The sequence below is a fragment of the Motacilla alba genome, chromosome 27 (assembly GCF_015832195.1).
Source record: "Motacilla alba alba isolate MOTALB_02 chromosome 27, Motacilla_alba_V1.0_pri, whole genome shotgun sequence".
Taxonomy (NCBI): Eukaryota; Metazoa; Chordata; class Aves; order Passeriformes; family Motacillidae; genus Motacilla; species Motacilla alba.
The window spans coordinates 4,467,754-4,490,052 of NC_052042.1; the positions used below are offsets into that span (position 1 = coordinate 4,467,754).

General features: G+C 61.5%; 1 protein-coding gene across 12 annotated transcripts; it reads left to right on the top strand.

Annotated features, from left to right (window-relative positions):
- The first annotated feature begins 2,573 nt into the window (after positions 1-2,573).
- On the top strand, positions 2,574-20,985 carry UBTF (upstream binding transcription factor). Of its 12 annotated transcripts, none has more exons than XM_038163110.1 (22): positions 2,574-2,816; positions 6,670-6,803; positions 9,716-9,891; positions 10,168-10,251; positions 10,871-11,026; positions 11,729-11,793; positions 12,353-12,482; positions 12,916-13,026; positions 13,311-13,444; positions 14,025-14,166; positions 14,465-14,506; positions 15,227-15,340; positions 15,473-15,628; positions 16,021-16,176; positions 16,392-16,502; positions 16,590-16,678; positions 16,847-17,036; positions 17,287-17,334; positions 17,568-17,636; positions 18,010-18,156; positions 18,476-18,595; positions 18,961-19,074. In XM_038163110.1, the coding sequence occupies exons 2-22, from the start codon at positions 6,746-6,748 to the stop codon at positions 19,072-19,074; spliced, it is 2,412 nt and encodes an 803-aa protein (XP_038019038.1). In that variant the 5' UTR covers positions 2,574-2,816; positions 6,670-6,745. The 12 variants fall into 12 exon arrangements, with proteins under 12 accessions (XP_038019038.1, XP_038019035.1, XP_038019037.1 ...); XM_038163107.1 differs by lacking the exon at positions 2,574-2,816 and adding an exon at positions 3,255-3,393; XM_038163109.1 differs by lacking the exon at positions 2,574-2,816 and adding an exon at positions 3,695-3,824.
- Positions 20,986-22,299: the final 1,314 nt, after the last annotated feature.

The following is a 22,299-nucleotide window of genomic DNA, read 5'->3' on the forward strand; positions in this document are numbered from 1 at the left end:
GGAAACGGGGGGGTTTCTTTCCAGCTGGGAAATGTCTGGGATGGTGCCTTAATTCCCCTCCCAAAAGAACACCAGCAGCATCCTTTGAGGGTGTCCATCCCCCCGGAACGCTCAGCGCAGCTGCACCAGGATCCTTGCCACGGTATCCTGGGATATCACCGAATCCCGGAATCCCAAGCATCCCAGCATCCTGGAAGGCTCCCCAGAACCATCCCTCCTTGTGGCCAGCCGGGGTGCTCCCCACAGCCCTCCCAGGGAGCTCGTCCCCCTCCAGCTCCCCGCAGCGCCACGCCGTCCCCGTTCCGGGGGGATTGGGAATATCCCGAGCCAGCGCTGCTGGCACAGGACACGGAGCAGCCCCTGCCCTTCCCCCGGCCCCTGGCACAGGCCTGACCCCGATTATCCATAATCCCATTAAGGAACGGGCGACACCAGCGGGGCCGTGGGAAGGGCCGTGCCCCAGCCTGTCCGTGGGGCAGGAACGGGGAGCAGCATCCTCCACCCCAAGCGGAACCCCAAAACCTCTCTGAGGGGCTGGGATAAACCCCAGCGCGGCCACCAGGCTGTCCCGAGCCCAGCAGAGCCGCTGGCTCCTGTTTTCCCGAGAGGGAAGCACACGGATGGCGCTTCCCAGCCCGAGGGCCACGGATCCGGCAGCTCCCTGTGTCCCTGTGTCCCTGTGTCCCTGTGCCAGCCTCACGTGGCCAGGCCACGCTGCTGCCATCCGGAGGGCTGCCATCCCTGCCTCCCAGCCCCAGGGACTGCCTGCATCCCTCCTTCACGTTTCCCAGCCTGGGAAGAGCTCGCCGTTCCCTGGGAGATGGCAGCGAGGTCACTGCCGCGGGATGCAGCCCGGGCTGGGGGTGGGAATTTAGGTCAAGCTCCTCTTTGAACTTGCCTCAGCCCTGGGAAACGGGGAGGGAATTAGGGAAGGTCAGGAGAAACGAGGGGGAAAGAAATGCTAATTAATTGGTCGCTAATGAGGGGGGGAGCACGGAGTTGCAGAGGGGGATCATGTCGGAGCGTCACCCCTGGAAAGGGAGAACCCCAGTGCCTGCAGCATCACGGGGTGCTCCATGCCATCCACGGGCAGGGGACATGGGACACCCTGGCATCTGCTGGCAGCGTCGCTGCTCGTGCACCGAAAAAGTAGAAGAGTAAACAAAACCCTCCAAACCCGCGGCTTTATTCTCCAAAAATATTAATTGACACAAGGAACAGCCAATAAAAAAATTCCCGCGGTCAGAAGCAAGGCCTGGGAAGGGCAAGGAGAGAGGGGGGTGTCTCGGATGGGCATTTGGGGGGGGTCCCCGTTCCCAGCCCACCTGCTGCAGGGTCTCAGGCTGATTCCCAGGTCTCCAGTGCATCTCGCTGGTCACAAAAGCCCCAAGAGCACGGTGGGAGAATTGGGACTGGAGCACATTGACAACTCCGTTGATTTTTAAAAAACCCCGAAAAATTAAAAATGTCAATTTCCACGTGTTGGGCCTGATTGGCTCTAAACATTTTATGTCGGGGTTTATTTTTTTACTTTTATCATTTTCCCCTCTTGCAAAACAGCAACAATTCCTGAAATTCAGGGTTCCAGCCCAGCCCAGGCCCTTTCCCACACAGAATAAATACATATATTTATATTTTTAAGCTCTCACAGGAGGGATTAACCAGCCGGCGCCAGTGCCGCCTGGCCGGGCTTGGCACAGCTCGGGCAGGACGTGGCGGAGGAGCCGGCTGCGCGGCTGTCCCTCCCTCTGCCGGATCCTTCCCTTCGGGATAGAGCCCAAACAAGCCACTTGCACAGCCAGGCGCTACCCCCGCACCCCAAACCAGCCGGGGGGAAGAAGGGGGGGGTGTTACCCATATTTAGGGATTATTATATTATTATATTTCTTGTTTCTTTTTCCATATAAACAAACGTGAAAACCCCTCCCGGATTTCCGCCATCCCCACGCGGTCAGCCGGGGAGATGCGCGCAGCCCAGCGAGCTGGGCGACCCCGCGTTCCCGGTTCCCGGAGCTCGTTCCGCATCCCCCGGGGGGCTGCGCCGGTGGCCCCGGGGCTGCCTGCACGGAGCCGGCGCGGCCGGGAGCAGCGCCCCGGAGCGGCCGTGCCCGGTGCCCGGAGCTTCCCGGAGCGAGCTGGCAGCCGGGAGCAGCCGGGAGCAGCCGGGCAGGCCCGGCCGTAGCGGAGCCGCTCGGTGCCGCGGCGGCAGCCGGTGCCACGGGAGCTGCCGGTACCGGAGGGGCGGCCGGCACCGTGCAGGGAGCCGCCGCCGCGGTCGGTGCTATGGAAGCAGCCGGTACCGGCGGGCTGTTGGGCACCGCGGCGGCCGCCGGGCTGGCCGGTAGCACGGAAGCAGCCCGGGATGGCCCGTGCTGTGCCGGCAGCCGGGATGGCCGGGAATGTGCAGGCGCTGCCCGGCCGGGATTGGCTGCGGGGAATGACGCCCAGCACAACAAAGGTGGAGTTGGAGAAATTCCATTAAAAAAAATTAAGAGAGAGAGAGAGAGAGAGAGAGAGAGGGAGAGAGGGAGAGAGGGAGAGGAGAGAAAGGGAGCGGAGGGAGGGAGGAGGGGAGGAAGCTGCCCCTCGCCCGCCCCGCCGGGCAGAGCCCCCCCGCCGCCGTGTCCCGGGGCCGCGGGGCGGGCAGGAGCGCGGCCCCGCCGTGCCGTGGGGGCCCGGCTCGGCTGCCCCCCCACCCCCTTTCCCGCTTCCCCCCCTTTATTTTTTTTTTTTTTCCTCATCTCTCTTTTTTTCCCCCCCTATTTTTTTATTTTTTTTTTTCTTTATGCAAACGCCGGCCGAGGATTGTTGCACATGTAAGGAGATTTTTTTTTTTCTTCCTCCCTTCCCCCCCCCCACCCCACCCCCCCTCCTTTCCCTCCTCTTCTCCTTCCTCCTCCTCCTCCTCCTCTTTTTCTTCTCACCACAGTGTTGCAAAAGCAAAGAGCAATAAAAAACCCGGCGGAAAGCGGCGGCGGGGCGGCGGGGCTGGCGGGGAGATCCCGGCGGATCCCGGCGCGCTCAGCCCGGCTGATTGGAAGAGCGAACGCAGCGCCATGGAGGCGGGGGAAAGCGCGATCGTCTCTGCGGGGACTGGAGCGCGTCCACGCCCGGGGCCAGCGCTGCAGAGCTGGCCGCCGTTCAACCGCCGCTCCCCCGCCCCGGCCCCGCCGAGCGAGCCCCGAGCCCCCGCCGCCCCCCAAAGCGGCGGCCCCGCCGGTACGTGCCCGCGCCGGGGGAGCCGCCGCCGCCGTGCCCCGCCGCGCCGCGCCGTGCCCGCCGCCCGGGCTCGCCATTCGCCGCCGCGCCGCTCCGCCGGCGGGGCTGGAGGAGGCGCTTTGTTCCTCCCCGGGCTCCCGCTGCCGCCGCCGCCACCGCCGCGCTCCGGGCTCGGTAAGGCGCTCCGCCGCCGCTCCGACGGGAACGGGGAGGGGGTCGCGCCCACCGGAGCGATTTTTTTTTTTTTTTTTAAGAGAGATAGATAGATAAATATAAAAGAGAGAATTTTTTTTTTTTTAAAGAAAGGCTGGTTTCGCGCAGGCCCCGCGGGCAGGAAGCTGCCGCCGCCACCGCCACCGCCGGGGCTCGCCCGCCTCGCCCGCCCGCGGGGGGCACCGCGCTGGGGCTCGGGGCGGGGGGCAGCGCCCGGCTCGGCGGCCCCGGTGTGCCCCCCCCTTCTCTCCCTCCTTTTTCCCTTCCCTTCCCTCTCCTCCTCCTCGCTCCCTCCCTCCTTCCCGCTCGCCTTCCCTCCCTCCTCCCCGGTGCCGCAGCTGGATTTCGGGGGCAGGCTTCCAGCGCTGCCCGCTTGTTTTTCCCGAGCCCGGGTGAGTCCCGCGCCGCGGCGGGAGCTGGGCGCCGCGCTCCGCCGGTGCGTGCCGGGGCTCGGCCGACCCCCCCCGCGCTTCATCTCCCCTTATCCTCGCTGTATCCCCTCTTTATCCCTTTTTTCTCCTTATTTTTCTTTTTATCTATATTTTTTTTCCTCCCCCTCTTTTTTTTTTTTTTTCCGCCTTTCACCCCCCTTCCCTTCCTTTCTTCCCTCCGGACCGGGAGCGGGGCTCCAGCCCCCCGCTGGGTGGGTGGGTGTTTGCGGGCTCGAGGAGGGGTCGCGGAGAGAAAAGAGGGGGGTAAGAAAGGGAGGAAAGGAAAGGAAAAACGAGGAAAGGAAAAGCGAGGAGGGGGCGGCGGTGGGGAAAAAGAGAGGGGGGGAGGATCGGGTAGGAGCCGCTCCCCGGGGGTCGGTGCGGGGAGGTCGCGCTGCCCTCGCCCGGCTCGCTGCAGCTGCCCGGCCGCCCCCAGCCGGGCATCCCCGCCCCCCCTTCCCCCTCCTCCTCCTCCTCCTCCTTCTTCTCCTTCTCCTTCTTCTTCTTCCCCCAGCGGCTCCGGCGGCGGGGTTGGGGCTGCGGCGGCTCGGTTAGAGCTCCCCCCCACACCCCCCCCCTCCAACCTCCTCCCTCCTTCTTCCACCACCACCTCCTCCTCCTCCTCCTCCCCCTTAGCAGCCCGGAGAGGTGGGTTTGTCTCGGCTTTATAACCGCGGGTGGAGGGGAAGGAGCGGCGGGCGGAGGCGGGCGCAGCCCGGCCATTGTGTGCCGCGGCGGAGAGCGGCCGGTAACGATGGGGGGATGCGGGGGGGGATGCGGTGAGGGGGGGGATGAAGCAGCGCATCGCATCGCTCCGGGGGGCCGGGGGTGCGGAGAGGGGCCGGGGGAGCGCTCCGCGCTCCCCCGGCCCCTCTCCGCACCCCCGGCCCCCCGAACTCGCCTTCCATTGTCTGCCCGGGTGTTGTTGGAGGGAAAGAAAAAAAGGGGGGGGGGCTCAGCTCGCTGGCGCCCGGGTGGGAACCGGGGGCGGGGGAGGCGCCGCCGGGGCCGCCCGCGCTCGGTCCCACCCGGTTCCTGCTGCCTGGTGGAGGAGGAGACTGGAGCTGGCCGGCGGCGCAGGGCATGTGCGGGCTCCCCGCCTCCGCCCGCCGGCCCGGCCCCTTCCTCCCCCGCCTCCTCCTCCTCCTCCTCCTCCTCCTCCTCCTCCTGCTCCCCCCCTCCGGGCGCGGGATCCGGTCCCCCCCCCCGCCTCCCCCGCGGGGGGGATCCCGCACCCCCTCCCCGCGCGCCCCCCCCGGGGATCCCGGTGCGCGCGCACCGCCCCGCCCCGCCATGATCCCACGGATCCCTCCCCCTGTCGCGATCCCGCCTTTCGCGACACCCCCCTCGTTCCCCCCCCCCCCCCCGCTCCGGTTGCGATCCCCCCGCTCCCAGCCCGGCGGGGCGATCCCCGCTTTCACACCGCCCGGGGGCCGGGCTTGGTCCCACCCCGCGGCGATCCCTCAGCCGGCCCCCGGGGGTGGTCCCGGATCCGCCCCGCTCGGGGGTTGATCCAAGCCTGGAGCGGTTCCCCCCCATCCCTTCAGGGTTCATCCCGCCCCGGGTGATCCTCGCTCCCACGCTGGTGGGGTCTGCACGCCCCTCATCCGCCCGCAGGTGATCCCCCGGCTCCCCCAGCACTGATCTCCCTCAGGTGGTCCCACATTCGGTCCCCTCCGGGGCTGGCCCGGTCCCCCCCGGCCTGGCGGGGCCTGCACCCCGCGCTGCTCCCGGATTCCCCTCCCGCAGCTCATCTCCCCCGGGGGCCATCCCGGATCCTGCCTGGGGCCCGGGGTTCCTGCACCCCTGGGCCGTCCCCCTGCCCTCCCCGGGTGATCCTCCCTCGGGCGCAGGGCCCGGTTCTGCCAGAAGCCCCTGGACCCCCTCCCCAGGGCCCCCCAAGGATGGATTCCCCCCGGGATCCCCCAGGCCCGGCCCCTGCCCAGGCCTGGGCCTGCTCCCCCCCCAGGCCTGCGGCCTGTCCCTCAGGGGATCCCCCTGAGGCCTCCCGCCCCATCTGCCCTCCAGGGGCTCCCCCAGTGGAATCCCCGATGGGGATCCCCCCAGGCTACCATCATACCGCTGTCCCCACCAAGTTTTGGGGTCTCCCTCGCTAGGTTATCCTTCCCCATGGAGACATAAGAGCCTTCCTAATGGGGTCTGAAGGCATCCTTTCCCTGGAGTCCCCCCTGTTGAAGTACCTTCCTCCAGCTTGTTCTCCTCCCCAGGGAGAGCCCTGAATCCCCCCGAGGTCCCCAAATGCTTCCCTCCCAGCTCCCTTGGATCTGGGGGACCCCTCTCTTCTCCAAACATGTTCCCATCTCTGGGTAGGATTTTGCTGGACCTGTGGTGGGCCTTCCTTTGAAACCCCCATTTTGCAGTGGGGGGAGTGAACCCCCTTACAGGAGATCCCTTGGAGCCCTCTTGCCTCAAATCCTCTTGATCCCAGGTTTTTGGATCCCACCCACCCCAGGGAGCAACCCTGAACCTGTCTGCTGTGGGATTTATTTGGATCCCTCTCAGATCCTACCCCCCACCTTGGGGACAAACCCCTGGACCCTTCTCCCCTGCCCACACAGCCCTTTTCTCCTCCCCTGACCAACATGGGGGTCACACCACCACGAAGGATCCCCCCTGCTGGAGGTCTCCCCAGACCTCACAGGGATGGGTGGGAGGGGGTATTCCTGCACTCATTCACCGGGGAACGGAGAGGATGAGTGGATCGAGTTTCCCCCACTCCCCGTTAGGAGTTGGGGGTCCCCCATCACGGTGGGGATGCCTAGCAGGGTTCTCCCTTTCCTTGCAGAGCCGTGCGGGAGTGATTTGGGGAAGAGGGTGAGGAGGGAGCCGGCGGGACCGTCCTGGGCACAGGCAGGTGGAGGATGAACGGCGAAGCTGAGTGCCCTGCAGACCTGGAAATGACAGCTCCCAAAAACCAAGGTGAGCCCCCGGCAGCCCCCTCAGAGGAATGCTGCTGCCACGCTTAGAAATAATGATAAATAAACCTCAGAGCGCCCCTTTTCTCGAGGGGATGGCAGAGGAGAAGGGATGGAGAGGGAGGAGGGATGGAGGATCCGTGATCCCGGCTGCTAGCGGGTTGAGGTGGGAGGGGAATCTGCCTCTCCGAGTTCTGATCCCCCACGGGGAACACACACGCACACGTGTACGAGCACACGGATTCGTGCTCCAGTGCACCAGCAGCCCCTTGGCGCTGGGATGCTCTCTGGGGGGACTGGAGTTCCAGGGGGATCGGGAAGGGGGGGCTGGCACAGAGGTGCTGCCCTCCCTGCTCACATCTGGGCTGCATTAAATCCGAGCCGTTACCTTGGGCCTCCAGCTTCCAGACCCCAGCATGACATCAGAGCTTCAACTTTTTTTGGAAAAGGGGCAGGAAAACAAGGGAAACAAGAGAGATGTTTGTTTAGGGCAGCTCGCAGGGCTCTGCCACTCCCCCCCTTGAAAACCCCCTGGGTCCCCCAGACCTGTGGAGCGCCGTCCAGCCCCTCACACCTGCCAGGTCCCCCCGTTTTCCTCCTTCCCTGCTGCAGTCGGGGTTGTTGCCTCGAGCGAACCCGGCCGAGCACGTGTCCTTCTCCGGGACTTGAGATGGATTTAATTACACCGGGGCAGCTTTCCTAATATAGACCCGGCCCAGCCGGTGCCAGGAGAGCCGGGATAAATCGGTCCCGGGGCACAGACAGCCCCATTCATCCTGGTGGGCGAGCGCCGCAATTCCAGCGTTTCTCAGCATGCCCCAGGTTGAGGGAGGGCGAACAGAGTGATGGAGGGCTGAGCGTGGGGGTCCCTGGTGTCCCCACCCTGCTGCCAGCGAGGATTTTGGGATGTTTCCACTGGTTTTTTATGTTTTCCTTTGGAATATGGTTATTCCGGCTGTGTGCTGGTGGGGGGTTCACACAGAGCCAAAGGTCTCCAGGTGTTTCTGCATTCGAGGGGGGAAACTGAGGCACTGGGCTTGATGGGGGCAGGTTTGGGGGGATGTCTCATTCCCTTCTCCGTTGGATTTTTTTGGCTATACTGCTTTTGGTAATTCCTCTTGATTTCTGCAAGTGAAGTTGGCACCAGCTTCCCAGCCCTGTTCTGCCTCATTGGTCCTTGCCTGGGAGGCCTGGAAAGTGCACGGGAAAAACAGGAAGACAGGATCTGGGGCTGTGTTCTCCCTCCCTCAGCTCTGATCTCCCCCAGCTCTGTAGGGAATGGGAGTTTCCCATCTCTTTTGCCTCTTCATGGTGTTTTGGGATGAAGCCATGAGCATGGGGACACACCCCAAGCCACCAGGCCCTCGCTTTCCAGGGGGGCTCTTTCTGTCTTCTCCCTCATTATTAATCCCTAATGAGGTCACTTTAGGGACTAGCTGGATCCCAAACTGTTCCTGCCTTGACCCCCAGCCAGGCAGGTCCAGGAGGGGAAATGGGATGTGGGAGGGTCATGTCCTGGCTACGCTCCCTTCACCAGGTCCCATATGTCCTTTGACATCCCTTGCTTGGCTTTGGGGTTCTGGGAGAATTGTCCTTCCCCAGCCCCCTGCAAGGGCAGGAGGTGGAGGTGGCTTTCCTCATGTTGAGTCTTGAGTGGCAGGAGAGCTGCAGCTGGAGAAATCTGTGCAGCTGGATATTTCTGGGAGCTTGGTTTCATTCCTGGAGATGGAGGGAGAGATGCTCCACTCAGATCCACGACGAGCCACCCTGTCCCCATCTCTGGGGGGGCTCCGTGTCCCGTAGGCAGCTCCAAACACCTCAGCCTTCACCTGGCAGAGGTGTGAGGCAGGGAATGCCGTGGTGAGCCGGGGCTGCGCTGCGGGAATCCCGGGTGCCCATCCCGGGATGAGGCAGCCAGGGCTGCGTGGGCGGCTGGCTCCGGGCTCTGCTCCTCCTCCAGCCCATCCCCAGGGAATTTTCCTTCCGCTCCCAGGCCCCGCTGCGTTCCCCAGGGCCACCCATGTTTGCAGAGCACCCCGGGCTGTGCTCCCCTGCTGGCGTGGAAGCTCAGAGCAGGGAGGAATTCCCCTGGCAAGGAAGCAGCCCCAAGGTTGGGGCAGGATGAGGCGGTCGGGGCTGGGATATCCTGCCTGTCCCGGCACGGTGCTGCTGCCTGTCCTGGCCTCCACGTTGCTCCAGGCTCTCTGGCTTTGCCACGTGCCCATCCCACCATTCCAGTAGCATGTTCCTGTGGGAGCTGGGGGTGCTCCTCCCAGCAGTTTGGGGGATGTTGGGGTGACACCAACATCATCCTGCACTGTCAGGGACCCCTCTGTGAGACAGGGGGGCTGTGTCAGGCTGTGTCCCCCCTCACTGTGTGATCTGGGAGCTTTGACCTTGGCAGAGGTCACCGTGGAGCTGGGCCCAGGTGATCACAAAGCTGTCTGAGGTGCAGGAAAAGCAACGCTGAGGTTTTCCAGTTGCTCTGGACACATCCTCTTAGAAAGTGGGTTTCCCTGCTTCCTGCTTGGCTGGAGAGCTCAGTGCTCCCATGTCACTCCGCAGGGGTAGGAAATAGCCCTCTGCTCCCGTGCAGCAGAGCCATCCCTTATCTGATGGCTTTCTGGGATGAGCGAGTCTCTCTGGTTTGCACCGAGTGGAATTTCTAGCTTTGCCCAGATTGTTTTGGCCCATAGAAAGTTGCTCGAGGGTGATGGAAACAGCCACGTCCCTTTGATCTTTAATCTCGAGAGGCAGCATGTGGAGATTACGTGTCCTGGCGTGCGGTCCGGAGCGGCACGCCGGGAGCTGTAGTCCCGGTGTCCTGCTGGGAAGGGAAGGGAAGGGAAGGGAAGGGAAGGGAAGGGAAGGGAAAAGGCTTCCTGCCCCTGGCTGATCCCGTTTCTCACTGCTCAGACCGCTGGTCGCAGGAGGACATGCTGACCCTCCTGGAGTGCATGAAGAATAACCTGCCCTCCAACGACGGGAGCAAGTTCAAAACCACCGAGTCCCACCTGGACTGGGAAAAAGTGGCTTTCAAGGACTTCTCAGGGGAGATGTGCAAGATGAAGTGGATGGAGATCTCTAATGAGGTAATTGACACCACATGGGGCTTCCTGGGGGCATTGTGGCAGGGTCCGAGTGTCCATCTGACATTCCTGGGGCTGTTGGAATTGTCCAGGTTGAGTGCCCAGAGCCCTCAGCTGTTGGTGCTGGCACCATCCCGCTGCTGTCAGCATTGTGACCCCCTCAGAGGGGCTGGGATCGGTCATTTTTTGGGTGGCATTACAAAACCCAGCAGCCTTCTGCTATGCTGGGGATCTGCCCTATTCCCTATTCAAGTCTTTGTCTCTTCATTTCCTGCACAGGTGAGGAAATTCCGGACCCTCACAGAGCTCATTATGGACGCTGAAGAGCATGTCAAGAATCCTTACAAAGGCAAAAAGCTCAAGGTATTGGGCAGGAATCAGGCTCAGTCCTTAAAGGGTGACCCCACACTTCCCCAGGATGTAGGCCTGTCGTCCCTGTGGCACCTCAGATCCACGTGGCCCCAACGTGGGAGCCCCTGCAGGCACCTCAGTGCCCCTAATCCTGGTGTCCGGCTGCCCAAGGCTCCGGAGGCCGCGGCGCTGGGCCTGGGCCAACTCCCGGGTACATTTAATATGGCTGGCTGTACTGCTGGCAGCCTGCATCCAAGTTTAGCTCCAGAGGGGCCGGGAGCTGCTGTCCTATTCCTGGCCTGCCGGATGCTTTTAGCCGGGTGGCCCTGGGGCAGCCAGTGGTCCATCCCTGGGAGCTGGGTCCCATCCCCTCCTCCTGCCCCAGTGTCCCCTGTTGCTCTGTGCTGACAGCTCTGGATGGCTGGAGGCTGCTCCCAAGGTTCCCAGCCATGGGATGCTGTAGTTTCTTGGGGAGCCCTTGTTGCCAGCAGTTTCCCCTCCTTGCCTGCTGTGCCTGGATCACCAGCAGGGCTGGATGGAGGCCGCCCCCAGGTCTGGGGAGCCACGGGACTGTGCCCCAGTGGTGCTGCCATCTCCATGCTCAGTGTCCTCCACTCTGCTGTCTCCCCAGAAACACCCCGACTTCCCCAAGAAGCCCCTGACTCCCTATTTCCGCTTCTTCATGGAGAAGCGAGCCAAGTACGCCAAGCTTCACCCCGAAATGAGCAACCTGGATCTCACCAAGATCCTGTCCAAAAAATACAAGGAGCTTCCCGAGAAGAAAAAGGTATTGGAGAGGGGGTGGGGTCAGCAAGCCCCTTCCCACCGTGTGCCTGTCTGTGCTGGGCTCTGCTCAGCTCTTCCAGTAAAACCAGCAGAGCTCAAGCTCTGCCTGGCAAGGGCTTGGTGCAGCTCTCGATGGGAGAAGCCAGGTCTTCGTTTAGTCCTGTCAGACCTGTAAGACTTCCTTGGCTTTTCCTGTCCTGGTTCCCAGGATCCCTGGGGTGGAGGCCGGTTGGGTCTGTCCGTTGGTCCGTCTCTTCCCGACGGACCTGGATGGTGGCTTTGCTGTTGGGTGGATCTGTGTTTAAAGGGGTGAAGGCACACGCCCCACTGTGCCACCCTGTCCGGGCAAGGGACACAGGGACAGGCTCTGGGAGATGGCTGGGAGCAGCCTGGAGATGCCAGAGCCTGGGCAGGGCTTTGAGGGGCCCAGCTTTAACTCTGGGGTGTCCAGGAGAAGCCCATGGCACAAGGTCCTGCTGTGCCCTTTCCCAGGGCTGCTGGGATACACAGAGAGGGGAGATGTCCAGCTGCTGAGTCTCAGGCAGGCTGGAAACCCTCTGCAGGACCATTCCGTGGGCTGGGGAGCCCTTGAGTCCCTCTTGGGGTGGTGGGGTGCCCAGCCAGGTCGATAGGGATGTATCTTCCTGCCTGTTCCCTGGTGCTGACGTCCCTCTCCACCTCTGCGGTGGCTTTGTGTCCCCAGATGAAATACATCCAGGACTTCCAGCGAGAGAAGCAGGAGTTTGAGAGGAACTTGGCGAGGTTCAGGTGAGCAGGCAGACCCACCCCCCCAGATTCCCCCAGGCCCCTCCAGGCAGATCCAGATTCCCCTCCTGTGCATAGCTCATAGAGCCCACTGATGGGCTTTTGGCTTGAAGGGGGAATTCAGCAAAAAGAGAGCAAGGAAAAGGTGTCTGAGAGCAACACTCTGGCTGGGTGAGGGGGAGAGCAGAGAACCAGCCGTGCTCTGGGGGTCAAGGTGGGGACAGGAGCCCCCTGCTGAAGTGTCCCCCCAGTCACTCCAGACCTTCCCCTTGGACGTGACTGCTGTGATCCAGGTGGATCCTGGCATTCCCAATGACCTGCTGCTGCTTCAGGGTTGCAGCCAAGCCCAGGGATAGCTGTAGCCAATACTGCCCAAGGAGGGACAAACTTAAATCTCTCCTAAAACCCTCCTGCTCTTTTTGGGGACCCCCCCAGCCTCTGAGCCCGTGGAGGCTCTGCCCTGCTGTGACAGTCACCCCTTAGCAGGCAGGTTTAGGGGTGCTCTCCTTGCCACTGCCACCTCCCTGACGCTCTCCCTTCCCCACCTCCCCGCCTGCTGAAGGGAAGACCACCCGGATCTCATCCAGAACGCCAAGAAATCCGACGTCCCCGAAAAGCCCAAGACCCCCCAGCAGCTGTGGTACAACCACGAGAAGAAGATCTACTTGAAAGTGCGTCCAGATGTGAGTACGGTGGGTGGGAGTGAGTGCGAGTGTGAGTGCTGGGGGGTCCTGGACCCCGCTGCTGGGGGCAGGAGGGGGAAGGGAGAGAAGCATTTCAGGGGGTCGGGATAGAGGACACCGCTAGGAGCTCCCGGAGCCTGGACCGAGGTAAGGAGGGGCTCTGCACACCTGGAAGAGGCTCAGGGATCCAGCCCCCGCTTTTTGCCAGGAAAGGGTGACCACAGCCTGAGTCAGGGCAGGAAAGGATTCCAGCACAGACATCCACCTCCGGCCATGCCCCCCACTCCCACACACCCCCACGGCTCCCAGCCACCCCGTGCCGGGTGCCGTCAGGCCCCACCAGGCCGCGCCATTTTTTTTGCCATTTTTTTCATATTTTTTCATCCCTCTTTTTTTTTTGGATTTTACCCCTCTGCCCTCACCTCTGGCTTTGGGTTTTCAGGCCACCACGAAGGAGGTGAAAGAGTCGCTGGGCAAGCAGTGGTCTCAACTCTCGGATAAAAAGAGGCTGAAATGGATTCATAAGGCCCTGGAACAGCGGAAGGAGTACGAGGTAGGGAGCAGCCTCACCCGGTCCCCTCCACACTCGCCCCGACATTCACTCCGAGCCGCTCTGCATCCCAGCCCCGCGTGGCCTCTCCCGATAGCCAGTGTGGGGGTTCAGGCAGGTCCCGGCAGGTCCCTAGTGAGTCTGAGCCCTGTCTCTCCAGCCGTGTGCAGGGCAGGCAGCAGCATCCCCAGGCGCAGGATTAGGGCAATGGTTGGCTTCTCTCTCCTCCTCCTCCGGGCCCGGCAGGCGGGGGTGGCAGCCCCTCTGACCGCTCTCCGTTCCCACAGGAGATCATGCGGGATTACATCCAGAAGCACCCGGAGCTGAACATCAGCGAGGAGGGAATCACCCGCTCCACCCTCACCAAGGCCGAGCGGCAGCTCAAGGACAAGTTCGACGGACGACCCACGAAGCCTCCCCCGTGAGTCCTGTCCCTCCTGGAGCCACGGCCTGCGTGGGTGCTGGTTCTTGCCAGTGAGGAAACTGGCCTCTGCTGGGCTTGGGAATGCCCAGATAACTCCTGGGATCACAGACACAGAGGGGTTAGATGGGATTTATAGGATACATTTCTTCATGGTCAAGCCTGGAACAGGCTGCCCAGGGCAGTGGTGGAGTGACCATCCCTGGAAGCGTTCAAAAAGTGTGGATGTGGCACTTGAGGACATGGTTTAGTGGTGGGCTTGGCAGTGTTAGTTCATGGTTGGACTAATGATCTTAGAGGGCTTTTCCAGCCTTAAAGGCTACATGATTCTGTGGTGATCCCTTTAAACCAGTCCTTAAATATGCATCAAATACACATTTTGGGGAGAATCTGGGCGAAGTTTACAGTGATACCTTGGCTTTTAGGAGGTGATCCAGCACCCAGCTACCCTAAAACACAAGCACTTCACTTCCTTGCCTGGTGCGACCTAGCTGGGGGGTTTTGGGGAAGCTTTTTGCACCGAGCCAGCTGCACAGGGGCAAGTTTTCCCTAACACTGGGTCCCTCTGTGGCTTTTTCAGGAATAGCTACTCCCTGTACTGTGCAGAGCTGATGGCCAACATGAAAGACGTGCCCAGCACGGAGCGGATGGTGCTGTGCAGCCAGCAGTGGAAGCTGCTCTCCCAGAAGGAAAAGGACGCCTACCACAAAAAGTGTGACCAGGTGAGTGGCTGAGGATGGACAGCTAGGGGAAGAGGCAGGTGGGCACCACTGCAGAGCCTGGGCTACAAATATCTCTGGAAACAAAGCCCTCCCCTTTCCTCAGTCCCGGTGCTAGTCTGCAGATGATTCTCCCTGAGGTCCTCGGTCACCTCCCTTGCTCCTGTCTCCTGTGTGGGACAGACAGATGGGCCAGGTGGAGGGTGCTGTTGCCGAGGGATTGGGGCTGGATCAGGGGCTGCAGGGGGCAGGGATGGAGTGAGGGATCTCTCTGTAACCGCACGTGTCCATCTCCTTCCAGAAAAAGAAAGATTACGAAATCGAGCTGCTCCGCTTCCTGGAGGTGAGTGATGAGGGGATGCTCAGCCATCAGGTGCCGGAGACCCCAAATCTGGGAATGGGGAACTCTGCCCAGGGACTGGGATGACTTAAATGGGGAGCTGCCCTCTCTACTCCCCCAAAACATGTCTGGGCCCAGCTGTGGGTGCTGTGCAGGTGGTTGCACGTAGCCTTGACCTTCCGTCTGTCCTAATGCCTGACCCAGTGTCTTCCAGTTGGGCACTGGGAGGTGAGGGTGGGCCCCCAGCTGGGAGGGGAGCTGGGGTGAGCAGAGCACTGGAGCTGGAGGGGAGGGTGTTCAGTGGCTGTGGCTGTGCAGCCTCTCACTTCCTTCCCTCACCGGGGTGTGGGCGGGGGAGCCTCACCGAGGCCACCCCAGCATCGTCCCCGTCCCCCGGCGGATGTGACGCGGCCCCGGCTGCGGCTGCAGGGCCACGGGGTGGAAAACCCAGGGGTGTGCCCGGATCCAGGCACCTGCCCACCTGCTTTCACTGAGAAACGGCTGAGCTGGGGGAGAGGGACACCGCCCAGATAGGGGGTGGCAGCGTGGGGACCCCAGTCTGTACATGTGCAGTAGCAGATGCCGGTCCTGACTGGGACAGGGTGTGGATCAGGACACCCAAGTGCATCAATTCCCCTTCCCCAGAGTCCCTATTCCCCCACTGCCTCAAGGCCTCATTAGCACTGGGCTGTCTAACGATGTCTCTCCTCCTGTGCCACCCAGAGCCTGCCCGAGGAGGAGCAGCAGCGGGTGCTGGGCGAGGAGAAGATGCTGGGCAGCAACCGGAAAGGGGCCACGAGTCCTGCATCCAAAAAATCCTCACCAGAGACCGGCAAGGTGGGAGCAGCCCCGAGAGGGATGGGGCAGCACCTGCCAGAGCCTTGGGATGGGGTTGTGCATCTCGAGGGCCTTTGAGGGCTGTGTCCCTGCATGGGCTGTCCCCCCTCACAGCCCCGTGTGCCCCCTCAGGCCAGCTCAGAGAAGCCCAAGCGGCCCATCTCAGCCATGTTCATCTTCTCGGAGGAGAAGCGGAAGCAGCTGCAGGAGGAGCGGCCGGAGCTGTCGGAGAGCGAGCTGACCCGGCTCCTGGCCCGCATGTGGAACGACCTCTCCGAGAAGAAGAAGGTGGGTACCATCCCTGTATTCCTCTTCCATCTCCATCTCCACTGCTCCTGTGGGGGTCTTGGGCAGTGCAGGGGGTGCTCCTGTCCTTGTCCTGCACCACGGGGCACAAATGTCCCCGGGAGCATCTCAGTGACCTGTCACACAGGTGCCAATGTCAGCACTGGCTTTGCCTCCCCTCTCATCACCCACGGGGTCAAAACCCTCCAGATAAAGAAACCTCAGAGGGCCCTTGAGCCTCAGTTTTAAGGCTTTGCTGGTTTTCCTGATGGGGGGAGTCCCGAGATGGGGTTGGGGGCTGTCAGTGCTACTGTGGGGACAGTGCTGGGGGAGTGTCCCCCTGGTGCTGGGGCTGTGCCCCTGCCATGCCCCCTCACCCCGTGCCCCCTGCCCAGGCCAAGTACAAGGCGCGGGAGGCGGCGATGAAGGCGCAGTCGGAGAAGAAGCACGGCTCGGATAAGGAGGAGCGCGGGAAGCTGCCCGAGTCTCCCAAAACTGCTGAGGAGATCTGGCAACAGAGCGTCATCGGGGACTACCTGGCTCGTTTCAAGGTGAGGAGTGGGCTGGGAAAGGGGCTGGAGGTGGGGTCATCACTCCCACCAGCAGGAATTCCCATGTGGTTTCTCTCTGGCTCTCACACCTGGGTTTGGGCTGGGAGCCGTGGGAGGATGGAGGTCCCGGGAGGAGCAGTGCCCCAGCAGCAGCACCCCAACGTCCCAGGGTTTTTTGGGTGCACCTGATGCATCGTGGTGGTTCTGTCCCACAGAATGACCGGGGCAAAGCGCTGAAGGCCATGGAGGCCACTTGGAACAACATGGAGAAGAAAGAGAAGCTGATGTGGATCAAGAAGGCAGCAGAGGATCAGAAGCGATACGAGGTGGGTCTCTGCCCTGTCCTGCCCCTCGCTGTGTCCCTTAGCCAGCGCTGCCCCTCTCCCTGACCCTCTTTCTCCCCCGTGGCTCAGAGGGAGCTGAGTGAGATGCGGGCCCCTCCGTGCTCCACCAACTCCACGAAGAAAATGAAATTCCAGGGAGAGCCGAAGAAACCCCCAATGTGAGTAGCTGGGGTGTGAAAAACTGGGTCTGGCTGTGCTGGTGGGACACACCTGGAACAAGAGGAGGGAGGGTGGGTTGGACCCTGGTGTGGCTGGACAGGGGTTATGGGCACCTGGGTTGTCTGTGCCCGCCGTCCCAGCCCGGTCCCTGCGCTCTCCCCGTGCAGGAACGGTTACCAGAAGTTCTCCCAGGAGCTCCTGTCCAACGGGGAGCTGAACCACCTCCCGCTGAAGGAGCGCATGGTGGAGATCGGCAGCCGCTGGCAGCGCATCTCCCAGGGCCAGAAGGACCACTACAAAAAACTGGCGGAGGAGCAGCAGAAACAGTACAAGGTGCACCTCGACATCTGGCTCAAGGTGGGTGCTGGATCCCCACGCCTGCTGGGAGACTGGGATTGCTTGGTTTGGGGGATGATGATTGGCGTGGTCCCTGTTCCCGCCCCTCCTCCGGAAACCGCCTCCAGACCCTTTTTTTGATATTTTGTAACTTAAAAGGATAAAAGTTACCTACATGAGGAGGCTGTGCCCTGTGCTAGAGCCCTTCCCTGCTCCATCCCCCATTCTGTTCCGTGCCCTCCCATCTCTGAATGTGTCCCTGTCCCCACAGAGCCTCTCGCCCCAGGAGCGGGCTGCGTACAAGGAACACATTTCCAACGTGAGTATCCATGTGGCCCTGCTGTGGTGGGATCCCAGGAGTTTGGCAGTGGAATGGGGTGGCTGGGGACTGGGAAGGGTCAGTCCTGGGTGAGGTTTGGATATGCCACACCCCAGAGAGCCCCTCCAGTGGGGATTTGTCCCCATGGCAGCTCAGCAGTGGGATTTTCTCTGGGCTGGACATCGGGAAGGAGCTGAACTTGAGCCCTGAAAGGTTTTGTTTTGTTCCCACAGAAACGCAAGAGCATAGGGAAGATCCGGGGTCCCAACCCCAAGATGAAGCCAACGATGCAGTCCAAGTCGGTGAGTCACAACAGCCCCATGGGGCCACCCAGGATCCCCCTGGGGACCGTGTCAGGGGGGACCCACACCCCTTGTTTGAGGCATCCTTTGTGCTTCCAGCTGCCTGTCCTGTCCTGGAGACCATAAACTTTCCCCAAATCCCTGCTCCGAACCCATCCAGGTCGGATTTTGACCCTGGTGCCTGCTCGGGGACCCTTTTTGGTGCAATTCTCAGGAGAAATGGGGAAAGGCTCCCAGCAGGGTGTGGGGTGGGGAATCACCTGATCTGCTCCATGGCTGCAGGAACCCGAAGGGGCATTGTCAGGGATGGGGTGGGAGCTGCACCCATGGGTGCGGAGGTCCGGGGACTCACCGAGCCCCTCCTGTCCTGCAGGAGTCAGAGGACGATGACGAGGAGGAAGAGGAGGAGGAGGATGAGGATGAAGATGAGGACGACGATGACGACAACGGTGACTCGTCAGAGGAAGGCGGCGACTCCTCGGAGTCCAGCAGCGAGGAGGAGAGCGAGGACGGGGACGAGGTGAGGCCGTGGCACGGGGAGGGCACAGGGCCCCCCTCACCCTCCCCCCGGGCTGGGGGGCGCCTGCAGCCGGGCTCAGATAGATCCATGGCGGAGGAGTCCCCCGGGAAGCAGGGGGACACGGGGAGAGGAAGGGGAGCAGGATCCCCCCGGAGTTCCCGGGGAGGGCGCGAGGAGCAGCCGCGGGGTGTATAGTCAGGAGCAGCCTCGGGACGTAGAGGTGCGGGGGGGTGTGCAGAGCCCCCAGTGAGCAGAGAAAAATCTCCTGTCTTTTTCCTGGTGGAGATACTGAGTCTGGTCTCGGCTCCGTTTGCGCCAGTGTGAATGCCGAGTAAGTCACCGGAGTCAAAGCTTTACACCGGTGCCACTGAAATCAGACTATGCTGGATGGCGCTGGGGGCAGAAACCGTGTCCGTGCCTTGTGCTCGCCACCGCACAGGTGAGGTGTTTCCACCCCCTCGCTGGTCTCAGCTCACGCCTCTTCCTTCCCTGGCTTTAGAGGGGGGAAACTGAGGCCCGAGGCGGGTCGGGTAGCCTCCCTCGGATCGTGTAGCGAGGCAGTGGCAGAGGTGAGGGCAGGACCCCCGCGCGCTGCTCCGGCACGTCCCCCCGGCTGAGCCCTCGCAGACTCGCTCCGTGTCCCTCCTCCTGCACCCCCAGACCCCCGGGGGCAGCGGTGGGAGGGTGGGGGTCACACCCCCCTGCTCTGTGGGACCCCCGCGGGGAGGGTGAGCGGGGGACGAGGAGGTGATGATGGCTAACCCTGCCCTGACCTCCCCCTCCTCTCTGCCGCCCTCCTCCCAGAACGACGAGGATGATGAGGATGAGGACGATGAGGATGAGGATGACAACGACTCAGAGGGCAGCAGCAGTTCCTCCTCTTCCTCGGGGGACTCCTCCGACTCCGACTCCAACTGATCGGCCAAGCTCTTTGTAACGTCGTCGTTTGGTTTCTCGGTTTCGGTCCCAAATCCCCCCTGCAGCCCCTCAAAATCCTTCCTCCTCTTCCTCCTGCCCCCCCGTGGGACCCCCAGCGTGGGGAGCGGGGGCCGGGGGGACCCCTCCGCCGAGCTCACACTACGGAGGGGGATCAGGGGCTGCTTCCCCCAGGCTGGGGGGCGAGGAGAGAGCCCCCCACCCCTGCCCCCCGCTTTACTCCCGAGGGGAAGCGATTTTTTTTTTGGAATTTCATTCTTTCCAGGGGGGTGTCTCTCCATCCCTACCCCCGTAACCCCCTCGCTACCAGCTCTGGACTTTCTAGAAAGAGAAGAAAAACAGACAGGAAAAAAAAAACAACAAACAAACAAACCAACAACACCCCCCCCCACCTTTTTTTTTATTAAAAAACCCCAGAAATGGGAAGAAAATCCCCAGCGGCGCAGCCCCTCCGGCAGCGGGCGCGGAGCACGAGCCGAGGGGCTCAGGACTCAGCCGAAGGGACAATGCCTCCTCGCTGCCCCCCCTGCCCTCTGCGCACCCCCCCAGCATCCCGGGGGGGTCCTCCCCGCCCCCCAAAAAAACCTTGTACAGTCTGGAAGCTGCCCCGGGAGCCGCCCGGGAACTCCGCATCCACCACGGCACTTGGGAGCGCCGGCCAGGGACGGTGACCCGCGTGTCCCCGGGGGGGTGGCAGGGGTGTGGGTGTGCGTGCGAGCGTGTGAGTGTGTGTGGGGGGGGGACACCGAGCGTGTGCGGGGGGGCACCGGGGCCGGCGGCTCAGCGTGACCAAGGGGGGGGGCGCGGGGTCCCCCCCCGCTCTGTTGTCGGTGGTTGTCGTGCCGTTGTATTTTATTTTATTTTTTTTTTCGTTGTTTTTTTTTTTTTTTTTTCTTTTTATAAAACAAGAAAGATCCATCTTTTATTTTTCATTTTCCCCCCTCCCCTTTTTCCTTGCCCTCCTTCCCCCACCTCCATACTTTCCCCTCTTGTCTCTGATGAAGCTGCTCCTCTCCCTTCCTTCCAAATCCTGGGGGGGGACCAGAGCTCCCCTTGCCCCAGTTCCCCCCAGTTCCCCCCAGTTCCCCCCAGTCCACGTCCCCCCCGGGGGGGCTCACACCCCCCTCGGGTCATGCTGTAAATTTTGCTGTGGTTTGGGTTTATTTTGGGGGGGTCAATGCCCCCTTCCCGGGAGGGGATGGGGCCGCGGGGACCGGGGTGGGTGCACGGGGGGGGCCTGGCAGGGTCCCCCCCCTTTTTTTTTTTAAAGCAGACACGAGCACCAGCAATCCCACGGCACCTCCCTGCAGGGTTCTGTCCCCACCCCGTGCCACCCCCCAAAAACCCACCCGGTGTCACTGGGGACCCCTCTCAGACCCCCCACTCTAACTGGGGGGGGGGGGGCTCGAGATTTGTTCCTTCTGCCCCCCCCTCCATCCTGTCCCTGGAGAGGAGCTGGGCTGGGGGACAGGATTTGGGGAGCCCCAGAGAAGGGGATGGGGGGGCCTGGGGGGGTTTCTCTCTGGGGCTGGAATTTTTAGCCATTTTTCCCTTCACCCAGATCTCCGCAGGGCTGGGGGGGCAGCGGGGGGGGGGGCGTGCTGCAGATTTCGGCTTCTGGGGTGTCCCTAACTCTGTAAGCCCCCCCAGATTTGCTGCTCTCAGCACCCCAAACCCCCCGCAGTGACATTGGGGACCCCCTCAGTGCCGAGGGGAAGGGGGGGGCAGCACCCCCCTGTCCTTGCACCGTTTTGGGGGAAGGGGGTGAAGCCGGGTGCTCCCGCACGGACAATCCCCCCGTGTCCCCCCGGGACCGGGGCCCCGAAGAGACCCCAGATGGTGTCCCCCTTTCCCCCCCAGTGTCCATCTGTCCGTCCCTCTGTTTCCCCCTCCCACTTATTTGGGATTTTCCTTTCATTTTCATCCCGATTTTTAATCGCCGCCCCTCCCAAAATCCCCTGAGGGGAAAACCCCCCCCCCCCCCCAAAAAAAAATCCCTTTTTTTCTGCTGAATGTACCCAGCACTGTCGTGTTTTAGTGGATGTGTTTTTAGTACAAAAAAAAAAAAAAGACAAAAAAAAAAAATTAAACCCCACCTTTTTTTTTTCTCCCCCCCCCCCACCTTTTTTTCTGTTTAAAAAAAAAAAAAAAAAGGTAAAAAAAATGAAATAATAAAAAAGAAAAATTCTTACAGCGCCGACAATTTGGGAAGGGGGGGAGGGGGGGGAAAGACGTTTGCGCTGCAAGAGAATTCCTGAGTGCATTTTGGCACTGCCACAAAATCCCGGGATCCTTTAGATGGAAGTTCTTGTGAATTACGTTAAAAAAAAAAAAAACAAAAAAAAGGCAAAAAAACACCAAAAAAAAAAAGAAAAAGATAAAAAAAAAAATCATCTTTTTTTTTTTTCTAATATTTAAAGAGTGTTTTTTGTAGGTTTAAAAAAAAGACAAAATAAAAAAAAAGGAAAAAAAAAAAAAGAAAAATAATAATAATCCCGACTCGGAATTTGTACGGCTGAGCGGGACGCGGGGGCCGCGTCCCCGGTTTCCCGGTTTGCTTGGGGTTTTGGTTCTTTTTGGTTTTGTTTCGTTTTGTTTTGTTTATTTTTGAGGTCTTTTTGGGGTTTTTTTGTTTTTCCTTTTTTTTTTCTCTTTTTTTTTTTTTTTTTTGTATAATAAAGTGAAAAATAATGTTTCTGTTCTCATGTCATTACTATAAAAAAATAAAACTTTAGGAAAAAAAAAAAAAAAAAAAGGACGAGCGTGAGGAGTGTTTTTCCTCCTTCCTCTGGGATCCCCTTGGGGGGGATCCGCTGTGGGGGGAACCTCTAGAGCTTATTTTGGGGGGCGCTGGGGGACCCGCAGGGATTGGGATCTGGAGGCATCCCTGGATCTGGAACGGCACTGGCATCTCTCAGTGCGGGCTCTAGGGGTGAGGGTCGGGGTTCCGGGGGTTCCGGGGGTGCGGGGTCCCTGCTGAGGGTCCAGGGGTTCTGGGGGGTTCTGGGGTCCCTGCCGGGGGCCCGGTGGTTCCGGGGGGTTCCGGGGGGTGTGGGGTCCCTGCTGAGGGTCCAGGGGTTCCGGGGGTCCCAGGGAGTTCTGGGGTCCCTGTCGGGGTTCCCGGTGGTTCCGGGGGTCCCGGGGGTTTCGGGGGTCCCTGGGAGGGTCTGGCCGCCGGGGGAGCTCCGGCCCCGCCCCTTCAGGCCC

Excerpts from the sequence above, each read along its gene's own strand:
- UBTF (XM_038163110.1), top strand. The coding sequence starts at position 6,746 with ATGAACGGCGAAGCTGAGTGCCCTGCAGACCTGGAAATGACAGCTCCC. Across the intron at positions 16,177-16,391 it reads ACTACCTGGCTCGTTTCAAG|AATGACCGGGGCAAAGCGCT; the intron begins GTGAGGAGTGGG and ends TCTGTCCCACAG. Across the intron at positions 17,335-17,567 it reads ACAAGGAACACATTTCCAAC|AAACGCAAGAGCATAGGGAA; the intron begins GTGAGTATCCAT and ends TTGTTCCCACAG.